General features: G+C 37.8%; 1 protein-coding gene across 4 annotated transcripts in view; it reads right to left on the bottom strand.

The window, feature by feature from the left end:
- Positions 1-14,530, bottom strand: part of PRPF4B (pre-mRNA processing factor 4B) — a 43,575-nt gene that overhangs the window by 14,261 nt on the left and 14,784 nt on the right. For all 4 annotated transcript variants that reach the window (XM_025382907.1, XM_025382906.1, XM_025382908.1 and 1 more), the window contains exons 3-9: positions 13,505-13,678; positions 10,101-10,256; positions 8,171-8,252; positions 6,714-6,924; positions 3,802-3,875; positions 2,344-2,434; positions 1,564-1,711 (exon numbers count right to left, since the gene is read on the bottom strand). In XM_025382907.1, the coding sequence (XP_025238692.1) occupies positions 1,564-1,711; positions 2,344-2,434; positions 3,802-3,875; positions 6,714-6,924; positions 8,171-8,252; positions 10,101-10,256; positions 13,505-13,678 (936 nt within the window). The remainder of the gene's footprint in view (positions 1-1,563; positions 1,712-2,343; positions 2,435-3,801; positions 3,876-6,713; positions 6,925-8,170; positions 8,253-10,100; positions 10,257-13,504; positions 13,679-14,530) is intronic.

Raw genomic sequence — 14,530 nt, 5'->3', positions numbered from 1 at the left:
CTTTGTATTTAGTCAACTATCATTATCATAGTTAATTTCCAAAATAATCAATGCACAAAACAGAAACACTGAGAAACAAACCCATCTTTATTTTGATTTTTTAAAAATTTTGATTTTCCCTGAAGGAATATCAATATTGTATATTTTATCTCAAAACAGGCCAGGCGCAGTGGCTCATGCCTGTAATCCCAGCACTTTGGGAGGCGGAGGTGGATGGATCACTTGAGGTCAGGAGTTCAAGATCAGCCTGGTCAACATGGCGAAACCCTGTCTCTACTAAAAATACAAAAATTAGCCAAGGGTGGTGGCAGGCGCCTATAATCCCAGCTACTTGGGAGGCTGAGGCAGAAGTGCTTGAATCTGGGAGATGGAGGGTTTGCAGTTGAGCTGAGATCACACCATTGCATGCCAGCCTGGGCAACAAGAGCAAAATTCCATCGCAAAAAAAAAAAAAAAAAAAATCAATAAAAAAATAACTCACATCTTGACATTATTTTTAACAAAAATGAAACCACACTGCACACTAGTCTTGGTTCCTTTAAGAATGCAGTAATCGGCTGGGTGCAGAGGCTCATGCCTGTGATCTCAGCACTTTGGGAGGCCGAGGCAGGTGGATCACTTGAGGTCAGGAACTCAAGACCAGCCTGGCCAATGTGGCAAAACCCTGTCTTTACTGAAAATATAAAAATTAGCTGGGCATGGTGGCAGGTACCTGTAATCCCAGCTACTCGGGAGGCTGAGGAAAGAAAATCCCTTGAACCCAGGAGGCAGAGGTTGCAGTGAGCCGAGATCATGGCACTGCACTGAAGCCTGGGTGACAGAGCAAAACCCCCGTCTCAAAAAAAAAAATAAAAGCAAAAAACCAACCAAAACAGAATGTAGTAATGGACGCCTTATCAAATTTTAACACTTGGTTATCTGAGGAAATTCTTGTTACAATTTGTCAACAAGCTACATTTTATGGTGAGCGGCTAAATACAGAAGTTGGGGCTTCCCATCAAAACAAGGCCCTTTCTAAGCCTAGGGCAACCTAAACTTAACACTGATTTCTAACATTTCAAAAACATTAAGTTCATTTTAATACCAGCTCAGTGTGTGGAATTAAAACATACAGGTATGGCAATTAACTATTCTACTGGAGGAAAACAGGAACAAATTAAAAAAAGACAGATTCTCATCACTTGGATAAATTTTCACTTTTTTGCAAGTCACCTTAGTGACAGCTAATCAGTATGATCTTTTCATTTCTCTACTCGTCTTCAAATAAAGCAAAGGATGGCATAAGACAGGCAACAGAGAGGAGTTTAAGTTGTTATCAGTGCATATAGTAGGTACTACAATGCACTGAAATGAATTAAAAATAATCAGTCTATTGTTCTAGTACATATAACATATGGCTATAATTTTAAAATCCAGTCAAAAACAACTGTTTCCATTACTTTATAATTGCAATACTTGTTTTACACATTGTATCATGTATCACTTTAAAAAAATAGTTTGAAAACATGTTCATCTGTAATATCTGTACTGTTACAGGTTTCCTCCCACGTCTTCTGAACTTACATGAGCTCATTGTTTCTGATGATCTTTACAGCCACTTCTTGGTTGGCTCTTGCATTATCTCTGGCTCGTACAACATTACTGAATACACCTTGCCCAGTGTAGCCATACACATTGTAACGTTTATCTAGGACTTCACCTATGTTCACACCTAAAAAAGCAAATTAAAAAATTAGAATTCTGACTATAATAAATAGAATCAGAAAGGAGGAAACACAGTGCAGTCACTTTAAAATTGTGTTAAATCTCTACTATTTGGTTTCCTAGACACAATGAAGAATCAAAGCCATGCCTCCACTGATCACTCTATCAGAGTGTGGTTAGAAGCTGCATGCCCACTTCAGATCACTAGAAGAGTTTCTGTTGTCCTATCAACTGCTGACAATTTTAACACCGAGTAAGTTTTTCTAATTGTAGTCCTGCATGACAAATACTGCAAGACTGGCATCCAAAGTTTTCTGTTTGTTGTTTTTCTTGGTTTCAGATCAAGACGAGTAAGTGACGTACCCCTTCCTTCTGGAAGACCATCTCATGGCTGCAAATAACTTTGAATAGACTTAGGTTGTACATCAAGACTTTACCTCACCTCCACTTGTGATGCCTCTGGGCTGCTTACAGAACACACATCAGTTCATGCAGCTGTTGGATGTGCTACACTTTTTAAGGATGGCACTGTGATGTGATTTTTCAGAGTTCTCCAATAATCTGTGATTGCATCAAGCAGCATGCTTTTTTGCAAGGTGTTACAATGAACTGTAAAGTTAATATAAAATGTGAACTTACGATAATAGCCTTCTGCATCAGTCCAGTTATCTCTGAGGTTGGGATTCTCTTTGAAATCTTTTCCAATGCCAGCGGCCCGAAGACGAGCACTCTGAAATTAAAGAGGCAACGTGAACAGTTTACTCACTTGTCAGACATTTAAAGCACTTCTTTTAAACACAAAAGGGTAACACCAGATGTAATTTAATAAAAGCATTTTACTCCAAATTAAATAAACTCTTACTATCACTTATGTAAATCCAACATAGCTGAAACATGAGACCAAAGTATCTTGATTCAAAATAACACTCAGAAAAAAAAAAAAAAGGCCCGGTGTAGTGGCTTGTGTTTGTAGTCCCAGCTACTTGGTAGGCTGAGACAGGAAGATCACTTGAGCACAGGAATTCAAGGCTGCAGTGAGCTATGATCTCACTAATTACTGTACTCTGCACTTTAGTCTGGGACAGAATGAGACCCTATCTCAAAACAAAAGAGAAAAAAAAGAAAACTCAAAACCAGATACAATTTTCTATAGCTGTTATATCATTTGTGTTCTTCCCATACATGCATGAAATGTTAAGTCACTGGCTGCACTAGTTGACACTATGTGGAAAATTGAAAAATAAGAATATGTGGTACTTCTGATGATTCTTTACTGCACCTTACTCTCCGTGATGCCCAGAAGATCCTTCAATATCAACCAAGCAATGAGTACTGACACCAAAATTGGGTCAATACTCATTTCATTCTCTCCTAATTCATCTATATGTTGGTGCTCCTGTTGCTCTGTGTGTGTGTGTGTGTGTATATACATACACATACGCGATTATCTTACCACATTTTTATTTTCCCTGTTACGTTTATCTTCTCTACCCCCTCTTATAAAGGCCTCTTATTTCTCAGGTCCTTTGAAAATTATATTGAAAATGTCCCCAAGTTTGACCATGTTTATAGTTTAAGACTTTCCCAACAAAATGCATCGATAAAAATTTAAGAAAAAAATGGCAAAATCACCAAAATTTCTTAATCTACTCCATGTAACATTTCCAATTCTTCAATAAATTCTATTAAACTCCAAATCTTTAAGTTCTCAATTACCTGTTAATACAATATAGAGGCCCCAAAGTAGAGTCTATTCTAATAAAGACCTAGAAAATATTGGTATCTCCTTATCTCACCTAACTATCATATGTATGTGTATGTATTTAAATACACAATACTGTACAAATAACTACATATTTATCATTTGGTGTTTGACTTTTATAAAGCTCTCAAATTGTTCTGTCATACCTGTCTTAAAATTTGACATTAATTTTAGATTTATAAGATGCAAAACTAGTCGAGTTTTCAGACACCTTTCACCCACACTGCTCAAAATATTTATTACATTTGTTTTATCCTTCTTTCTCTGTATGTACGTACACACCCATATATTTATTGTATTTTTTTCTGTTTAACAGTTGATTTAAAATTACTTACATCAAAATACGCAGCAAACATATCATCAGATTCTGTAAACATATCAGGTGCCAACAACTTCTTCTGAGATGAACCTTAAAGGAAATTAGCATTAATGTTTGAAAAGTGAAGAGACGATTTAAAACACAAAATAAAATAAATGAATGGAAAGTCATTAACAGTAATTCAAACTTTTTTGCCCTCTTGCACATCAGTTTCCCAATAGTATTCAATTTAGAATCACTTTATTAACATTTAAGATACATAAAGGTATTCACTTTTTAGGAACAGAGTGCATTTCAGGAAGTTGAAAGACTGGCTGGGCATGTGGCTCACGCCTGTAATCCCAGCACTTTGGAAGGCCGAGGTGGGTGGAACACCTGAGGCCAGGAGTTTGAGACCAGCCTGGCCAACAAGGCGAAACCCCATCTCTACTAAAAATAGAAAAATTAGTTAGGCATGGTGGCAGGTGCCTGTAATCCCAGCTACTTGGGAGGCTGAGGCAGGAGAACTGTTTGAACCCAGGAGAAGGAGGTTGTGGTGAGCTGAGATCGCACCACTGCACTCCAGCCTGGGCGACAGAATTAGACTCTGGCTTCAAAAAAAAAAAAAAAAAAAGTCGAAAGACCTAATGTTAACTTTTACTATTCTTAGTTTAAATGAATAAGCTAATAGCTAAGCAATGACTTTATATTAAAATAAAAGCTCACCTTTAAAAAATGTTATTCATTTGCACCTTAAATCCCAAAAGGTTAATATTTCCACTATAGATCTATATCTCTATGTATCTCTCCCTTTAAAAGTCCAACAATCCCATACAAAACTTGGCTAAAAAATAAAAGGAGTTTCTAGAAAAAATCCAGTAGCTTTAACCATATGAACGTACGCTCATTACCACTTACATTAAGGAAAATGCAAATTAAAACTACAATGAGGTATCATTTTCTGACCTCTGATACTAGTAGCTAAACATTCAAAAGTACAATAACATTCTGTTAACAAGGCTCTGGATAAACAAGCACTCAGAAAGATGGCAAAATGGTATAACCCTTATAAAAGAGTGAAATTTGGTAATATATAGCAAAATTATATATTTACTCCCTCTTCTGACCCAGCAATCCCACTTCTAGGGAACTATCCTAAAACACAGTGGCCAAGAATTAAAGAATGACTTAATGCACAATGCCATTATAATCAGTACCCAATGAATAGCCAAAAACTGGACACAATTCAAGTATCATTAGAAGTCTGACTGAATAAACTATGGCATAGCCTATAAAAAGGAGTGAGGAAAAGCATACTGATCTAGGTATGTGTAGTTTGGTTTTGTATGTGTAGGAAGAATACAACATACACACATACATACAATAATGAAAGACAAATGTATTAAGAAAAAAAAAGATGATTCCTAAAAATCAAAAGTAAATGACAATAAACCTAAACCTGTCAAATTTGTGGCACACCATACGGACATTTCAAATGATTTTAAAAGACAGAGAATTGTGCCTATACACCTTAGAAAGTATTCTAAAAAGAACCACTGAAATTTTAAGCCACAGTTAGTACATTTAGTAACAATAATCATACTGATGTCTTATGTTTCAAGATAACCTATCAGTAATCATGTTAAGAACTAAATTTTTCACTGTAATAAGACAGAAATATAAAATCTTAAATTAATAAGCCCCTATAATCTCAATTTTAAATCGGCAGTATCTCTGTAAACTCCTCCTTTCCAAAAGAGTATCTACTTCCTAACTTTGTCCAGTGAAAAGGCCCAGAAATAACAGACACTAGTAAGTGTCCTGTGATGTCTAAATGGCATTTCCTATTAAATGGAACCAGCGATCCTTGGAGAAATAGCTGATTCTGCTCTGGGCAAGACATGCACAAGATAAACCTGTGGCATCTTGCTAGAATGGGAGTTGGTAAACTATATACAGACTGTGGGCGAAATCTAGCCGGCTGCTTCTTTCTGTATGGCCTATTTTTACATTTGTAAGTGTTCGCGGGGGGAAAACAGAATACTTTGTGGCAAGTGAAAATTAGATGAAATTCAAATTTCAGTTTCAAAGTTTTTTCGGGAACACAGCTATGCCCATTCATCAATGTACTGTCTGTGGCAGGTTCTGCCCTCCAACAAGTTCACCATACGGAACTATAGAGGAAAAGGCCAATATACCCACGAAAGGCTCAACTATTTACTACCTAACCTCTTAGACAAAAAGCTTGCTTGGTCCCTGTTCTAGAAAGTAAGAAAGCTATATTCAATACTAAAGGACTAGGCCAAAAGGACACGAGAAATCAACTGAAAAAGGGCTCCTTTCCCCAATCCAGTTAGACCAATCTGAGCTTCAGAAAGAAAAAATAACACACCAGATAGAAACACATCAAGCACATAATGACACCAAACGATGAACACCTAACACAACAGTCAATATCTCATTAGATATTGTTGGAGGTTGCTAGGGCACCAACTCTATTCTAAAAACTGGTAAATAAACGAAATAGTAAACATGTATTTACCCTGCCTTTCCTGTACAAACTATCTTTTGGGGTAACCAAAAAGTGGAAACTTCTTTTATTTGTTTTTAAACATTGATGTTCTTAACTGATAGAGATACAGACAAGTACTTACAGGGGGAATAAAATCATAATTGGATTTACTTTAAAATAGCAAGCAAAACAAAAGGTAATGAACATGCGGGAGTTCAGTATACTATTCAGGATATGTGAACTAATAAAAACATATTTATAGAGAACATTTGTAAGGACATATTTAATATTATATTACTGCAATATTTAGCAGAAGCAACACGTCTAATTCCTTTTACTTTTCCCAATCCCACCCCAAATAAGGTCCCTTATTATAAAGTTATAGAGCTAAAAATTCAGAGAAAAGTGTCGCCAGGACAAAACTCTATCTCACTCACCATTATTCTGTTCAACTGTCATTAGATTATGCTTGGCTTTCACTGAGGCCTCAAATGTATCAACGTTTTCCCGTTCATACTCTTTAACATCAGCAGCTACTCGCTCCAGAATGTCATCTGGAGATGGTGATCGTGTTCTCGTACTGCTCTGGGGGCTGCTTGGTTCAGATGGCACAGACATATTGCTATCTTCAGCAAGGTATTTATATTTCTGTAATAACAATACAGAAAATAATACTTTCATAAAATCGGATGCTATCCAAATATATTCAATGCTAAGAGTTGCTGCAGTGAAAAGTTAAGAGAATGTATCAAATAATGTAACAAACCAAAAAGTATTTATATCTTGGGGTTCAATCAAATCCACAATCCCTTATGTAATTTCTAAATTCACAAAAATCTGAAAAAGTTTTTCTTCGGTATACATTTATCAGGTGGCAACACTTCACCTTATCAGATGAGATAACATTTATTGTCTTATTTTCTCCCCAGTGTGACTATTACAGGATGCCTCACTGTAGAAATACTAATGTGTTTGATTATGGGGTCCACTGCAGACCCCACTGATGGCACAAAATAGATGCACCATAACACCTTTCTAAAACTCAAAATGTCTGAGTTCTGAAGCACATATGGCCCCAAGGGTTGGAGGTAAGGGGTTGTGGACCTAAGCAAGAACAAAAAAAGATTCATCCATATCTTCAGGGATATCAGTTTATTAACTACAATTTTACCAGTGTCCCAGAAAAGTAAGCTTCCTCTGGAATTAGTTTTGCCCTACTTCCTTTCTGGTGATGCAAGTTCCATCCTTCACTCCAACGTGGCATACTATTACCTGATTTACGGTTTGCTATGTGTGTTTAGGTAAGCTGCCACAGCTGTTTTCTCCTTTTCTCTTCTGAGGAAGAGCTGACAAACTTCCAAATCAGCAAACCTTATAATTAAATGACTATATCAAGATCTTTGTACAACATTCTTTCCCCACCCAATCTTCTTCATCATCTGGCTCTAGTCTTAAAATTATTTTTCAAATGTTTCATTTAAACTACCACATTCACATTACAAAACTTGCCATTACTAGATATTAAAATATTTACTTTATTCATAGTAACATGCATAATTTTTTGTTAAATAAAATTCCTCCAGTTTATTCTACACTCATACGTGTTCATTAACTTAAAAAGAAAGCAAACCTCAAAGTCTTATGTATTACAGAAGAGGTTTATATCAGAATTCTATGTATAAACAACCAGAATTCTATGTATAACCAACAAAGAGCAACTATCTCAGTTTTAGTAACTAAAAAAAATGATCATTTTTTCAAATCTCATGAAGATAATTTTATATATACTCTCCTTTTCTAAGGACCTGTTAAACTGTTATTAATGTTACTTTTTTGTTAAAGCAAAAAAATCTTTATTTTACAACAATGATTATTTTTCATTAAAATCACATACCTGAACAATTGCCTGCCTTTGGATTCTTCTCTGTTCTATCAGGGCTTCTTCATCTTCTTCCTCTACATCAAAGTCTTCAAGGCTTAAAGAAAAATTCAAACACCCTTAGAGATTCTAAAACCATACCCCTTCTACATTTTAAAGACAGGAAAATGTAGGTATCAGTAAGTTAGAGCAAAAGTCTTAAGTCATATTACCCTTATTTCCAAACCATCTCAGTTAACTGCCTGGTTTCAAATGCAGGGAAGTAACCTAACTTTGTCTGTTTTCTTCTCATCTATTTCATGGCACCAAAATTGGGAATAAAAGAAATAACTCCAGGTTTACAAAAGTTACCACTAGTTTTTTCATGATCTTAGTGAAGTCACTTTACCTCTCTAGCCTTACTTTTCTCACGGCAAGGGTAAGATAAGTAAATTGGTACCTTTTCTGGATGTCAGAACTGCCTAAAAGCTCAAGAAAGCAATAGCCGTATTTCTCTATCAAAAATGCACATGCAAATAATCTTAAGGGGAATGTGGCTCTACTCCGAAACACTACCTTCAACCCTCCGCACCTATCCCTCAAACACCAACCTCCACAATCTTTATGATCCTTCCCAGTGCAATGTTTTCAATGATCCTACTTGCTGAATGTTTGCTGCAGAATAGGCAAACTACACTCTGATTATATCAGAATCTATGTAGAATGCCCTTCCCCAATCCAACTTTCTTAATCACCTGGTTTTAATCAGGGTTTTTCATCCTTAGCATGATTTATTTTCGGATATGGATAGTTGCGTGTGTGTGTGTGTGTGTGTGTCGGGGGTGGTTATCCTGTGCACTGTAGAATGTAGTATCCCTGGCCTCTAGCCAACAATCACAAGAAGAAATGTCCTCAGACATGTCCCCAGGGAGGCAAATAACCTCCTGTTGAGAATGGCTCTAGATTTGTCCCATTTATTTTTGAGATATTCCACTTAGACAATTAAGTTTGCATTTTATTTATTTTTGTTTTTTGAGACAGGGTCTCACTCTTTTTGCTCAGGCTGGAGTGCTGTGGTGTGATCACAGCTCACTGCAACCTCCTCCCCACAGGGTCAAGCGATCCTCCCACCTCAGCCTCCTGACTACAGGCGTGTGCCACCAGGCCTGGCTAATTTTTGTATTTTTTGTAGAGACAGGGAAAAATGTCCCCACAATTGTAACAGGCACTTGAAATGCTTCTACATTTTCACATTGTAACAAGGACACCCACCACAAAATAGCCTCAATTGCAAAGTATGTATCATCTAACGCAAACTCAAAGGTCTAAACTTTGGCCGGGCGCGGTGGCTCACACCTGTAATCCCAGTACTTTGGGAGGCCAAGGCGGGTAGATCACGAGGTCAGGAGATCGAGACCATCCTGGTTAACACGGTGAAACCTCGTCTGTATTAAAAATAGAAAAAATTAGCTGGGCTTGGTGGTGGGCGCCCGTAGTCCCAGTTACTCGGGAGGCTAAGGCAGGAGAATGGCGTGAACCCGGGAGGTGGAGTTTACAGCAAGCGAAGATCACACCACTGTACTCCAACCTGGGTGACAGAGAGAGACACTGTCTCAAAAAAAAAAAAAAAAAAAAAAATCTAAACTTTTATAGAAAATTCCTCCCAAAATCTGGTAACTCTGGCTCTGCATTTTATTAGTGTTCATAATAAAAACAAACGGTAGGCTCACAATAAAATGAAGGCCCAATATTCACTCCAGCCAAAGCTGAAACACCTAAATTCAGAAAACCACTTACTAACTCTGATACAACCTACACAATATTCACAAAAGACTAACTTTTAAATTCAGAGCCAAATTAATGGAGCCACTTATAATATTTAGGTGGAAATTATTTAACAACTTCCAGGCCAAATAAGACTTCTCTAAACTGGAAAAACAAAGTTATGGGAAAGTTCTATTCTTACTTATCATCAGACGAAGATTCCTGCTCAACTTTCATTCCTTCAGAAAGACTTCCTTTAAATTTATCTTCCTTTACTTTGCTTCTGCTCCTTCGTCTACGACCACCCCGTGATCGAGAGCGCCTTCTCAAGCGTGATCTGCTCCTCCGACCTCTGTCCCTATTTAAAGGAGAAGAAAAAACAGGTATACATTTTTTTAAATGTCAAAGTGGGAAAAGGCATGCATGTGTGGGCACAGGGGATATATAGATATTCTACTTTCTACTCAATTTTGCTGTAAACCTAACACTCTTCTAAAAATATAGTCTATTTTTTAAAAAGGTCGTTTGAAAATTTTAAGAAAAAGAACAGAACATCAGACTGAGATAATCAGCTTAGCTGAAGATAACTAAAACACAACCATTCCTTATCAAATTCTGAACTAAGAAATTATGCCCATGGATATGAACTTGAACTTAAATGTAAGCTCTATGGGGATAAATACCTACTGTTTCTTTGTATTCTTATAGCATCAATGTTGTGTACACAAGCACTGGAGTGAAGGGAGAGACTGAAAAGGGGCAAAAGGGAACTTGGAGTGATGAAAACATTCTCTAACTTGAGTGTGACTTCTGTGTCTGTCAAAATACACACAACTTTACACTAAAAAGCATTTTACTTTATGTAAGTTATATGTATGTTTCAACGAGCTCAACTTAAAGAAATCTTACTAAAATGAGAGCAAACGAGTACTTACAAAAAAAAAACAAAAAACAAAAAAAACTGGGGGCCAGGTGCAGTGGTGCACACATATAATCTCAGCACTTTGGGAGGCCAAGACAGGCAGAGCTCGGGAGTTTGAGACCAACCTGGGCAACATGGCGAAACCCCGTCTCCACAAAACATACAAAAAAATCAGCTGGATGTGGTGGCACATGCCTATACTCCCAGCTTCTTGGGAGGATTCCTTGAGCCCAGGAGGTTGAGGCTGCAGTGAGTCATGACTGCACCACTGCACTCCAGTCTGGGCAAAAGAGCAAGATCCTATCTCAAGAAAGAAGAGAAAAGAGAAGAGGGGAGAGGGGAGAGGGGAGAGGGCAGAGGGGAGAGAAAAAAGAGAAGGGAGGCCAGGGGTGGAGTGGGGTGGGGTGGGGAGGGGAGGAAAACCCTCAGGCAAGGAGAATGTCAAGAGATATGATAGCAGAGATGAGAAGAAAACCTTGGAATGTGCAAATTGGAGTAAAGAATAGTAACAGATCAAATTGAGCTGAATATTGGTCCAACATGAACACACAAGGTAAATCAGAAACAGAACATGTCACAACACTCCCAGAAAGCCTCAGGAATTGAAGACTCCCTATCTTCCGCAAGATGGTGTGAGGTAAGAGCTGAAGACAGAATTGGTTGAAAGCCTTTATAAACAGCCAGACTCCCCTCCCCAACTCAGTGGAAAACGTCAACCATTCCCTTCGCATTCTAGCAGAACACTTAAGATTTACTTTCTAGGGAAGTGTTGGCCATTCCAGACGCTGAGAGGCACACACCAAAAATAGAGGGATTATAAGGAAGCTTACATTATGAAGAAAGAGAACTCTACTGGTAGCCAGGTCTATTTCCCAGGAGGAGATGAAAGGATTCTGGAAAACTCATAGCCTAAGAAAATACATCTACAGTCACCAATATCCAAAAATATCTAATTACCCTGAAGTGATAACCACTAGCTGGCAAGTTCTATACTGTCACAATAGAAGAAAAATCCCATTCAGCTTCCTGAGTACCTAAATATTAAGTCAGAATAGGCAGCAATGAAGGGTCCAGCTGTGTGAGAAAAGTCTTCAAATGAAAGGTAAACATGCAGCAAAAGGAATCTGGGAAGAAACAAAATATAGCAAAGAAAACTATAAAGAACAAAAATCGTACAAAATAACCTCACTATTGTCTGAGAGATAAGAAATACTATTTCTGGAAAACAAGAATGAAACATTAATATATGGAGCGATACAGAAGGTCCAATTGGAAAAAAACAGAAAGAAAACAAAAAAAAGCACAAACATTTCCCAGAAGGCCATAAACTCCCTGCTTTAAAGGCCCTATCTAGTAATTAGCAAAATAAATGGGGATAAAGATCCACATATAGAGGCACATAATAAAATTTCAGAACACAAGAAATTTTTTATAAAAAGGGAAGAGAGAAAAAAGCAAGTCATAAGATGAGCTTGGAGCCAGCAGACTAGCAGTCTCAGAAGGCAGGTCCTCTCTGCCCTCCTCCCCCGCCTATTTGCCCAGCAATGAATACATACATGATCACAATGATTACACTGACTCTAGAAGAACAAAAAGGTGTGATGAAAATAGGCAAAAGAGAAACATGGGTGAGGGGTGGTATTAAAAACCCTCATTGTGGCTGTGTGCGGCGGCTCATGCTTGTAATCCCCGCACTTCGGGAGGCCAAGACGGGCGGATCACTTGGGGTCAGGAGTTTGAGACCAGCCTGACCAACATGGTGAAACTCCATCTCTATTTAAAAAAATACAAAAAAAAAAAAAAAAATTTAGCCAGGCATGGTGGCACGCGCACCTCTGTAGTCCCAGCTACTTGAGAGGCTGAGGCAGGAGAATTGCTTGAACTCGGGAGGTGGAGGTTGCAGTGAGATCGCGCCATTGCACTCCAGCCTGGGCAACAGAGTGAGACTTTGTCTAAAAAAAATAAATAAATAAAACCCCTCATTGTCCAGAGTGTACTCAGACCATGCATTTCCACTTCTAGGAATACAGCATACAAAAATTCTGAGAGATATGTAGAGATGACTACAATATAAGCCTTTGTTTTTTAAGAATTACATTCACTTATTACTTCAATTAAAAATGTTAAAAGACTGGCGAACAAATACCCATTTATGTTTTATATCAAAATATTTCATGTATGTATGAATTTTAAAAAATGATTCCCTGCTTTATAAATCACCTTTTTAACCTACTACTGACTACATATGCTTCAGATAAAGTGGTTTCTATGGCAAATTAAATAGGCCTTGGCCAAAGTCTACAGTAACTATCAATATGCAAAATTAATATAAAATGACAAGAAACTGGGCTATTTACTACTATATGATCTACCTTGCCAGTTAAAAAAAAAAAAAAATCCCTAGGCCTGGCTCATTTAATATTTATCTCTTATAAAAGAGAGAAAAAAGTCCTACTCTTGAAAGATTAATTTTATTGCATCTTAAATGAGTAATGATTTGGTTAAAATTCAAAGGAAACGACATAAAAGAAAACCCACGTGTAAAGACTGCTGGTAAAAGGAAACTGGGAACACAACTACGATTTTTCAGAGAAAACTGGTCAAAAGAAAACCTATCAACTGAGCTCATTGGTGGTTTAAAAACATTCAGAGTTTAATGAATCACAAGGATGAAATGTCTTTACCTTCTCCGAGGAGACCTGCTTCTTCTTCTTGGAGACCTGCTACGTCTGAGTGGGGAACGAGACCTCCTTCTAATGGGAGATCTACTTCTTCTTCGGGTTGGAGACCATCTATTGATGGGGCTGGCATCTTTTGATCTTTCACGTCTACTGAGGATATCATCTCGAGGTCGTGTTCTTAAGGGGATCAAATGCAAGTTAAAAGAAAAACAAATCAAAGTAAATGATTTGTTTTCTATATGCAAGGAATATCTGTAAGAAAAGGCACACTAGCCTAAAGAGAGTGAACTCTGATTAATGTGTTTTGTAACAAAACTTACTCAGATGGCCACAATGACATTTTAGTGTTATTGCAGGCAAACAATGAAAGGTCTTATTTCCTCTGGTCCCACAATTTGAAGAATTACTAAAGGTTATTCGTACCAGTAAAGTTACTGATTCTAATTTCAAATAAACAACCCAAATAAAACCTGCCCACGTGAGTATAATATTCCATTTACTCAAATATCCCATTTCCATTGAAGACTTTTTCTTTCTACATTTTGACATTTCTCCAATTAAGGATCTTTTCTTTCTTTTTTTTTTTTTGAGACAGGGTCTAACTCTGTCACCTAGGCTGGAGTGTAGTGGCGCGAACATGGGTCACTGCAGCCTTGACCTCCCAGGCTCAGGCAATCCTTCCATTTCAGCCCCCCTGAGTAGCTGGAACCGTTAAGGGCATGCCACCACACCTGACTAATTTTGTTTTGTAGTGATGGGGGTCTCGCTATGTTGCCCAGGTTGGTCTCGAACTCCTGGCCTCAAGTGGTTCTCCCTCGGCCTCCAAAAGTGCTGAGGTTACAGGCGTGAGCCACCATGCCTGGCCAAAAATCTTATTTTTAATGTCAAGTATAATAGGCCAGGCACAGTGGTTCACACTTGTAATCCCAGCACTTTCAGAGGCTGAGGGAGGATCACCTGAGCCCACGAGGTTGAGGCTGCAGTAGCTGTGTTTGTGCCACTGCAGCCCAGGTGACAGAGTGAGAACTT

The sequence above is a fragment of the Theropithecus gelada genome, chromosome 4, assembly GCF_003255815.1.
Source record: "Theropithecus gelada isolate Dixy chromosome 4, Tgel_1.0, whole genome shotgun sequence".
NCBI lineage: Eukaryota > Metazoa > Chordata > Mammalia > Primates > Cercopithecidae > Theropithecus > Theropithecus gelada.
The sequence above is the reverse complement of the archived record's forward strand: the minus strand, read 5'-3'. Positions and strand labels throughout refer to the sequence as shown.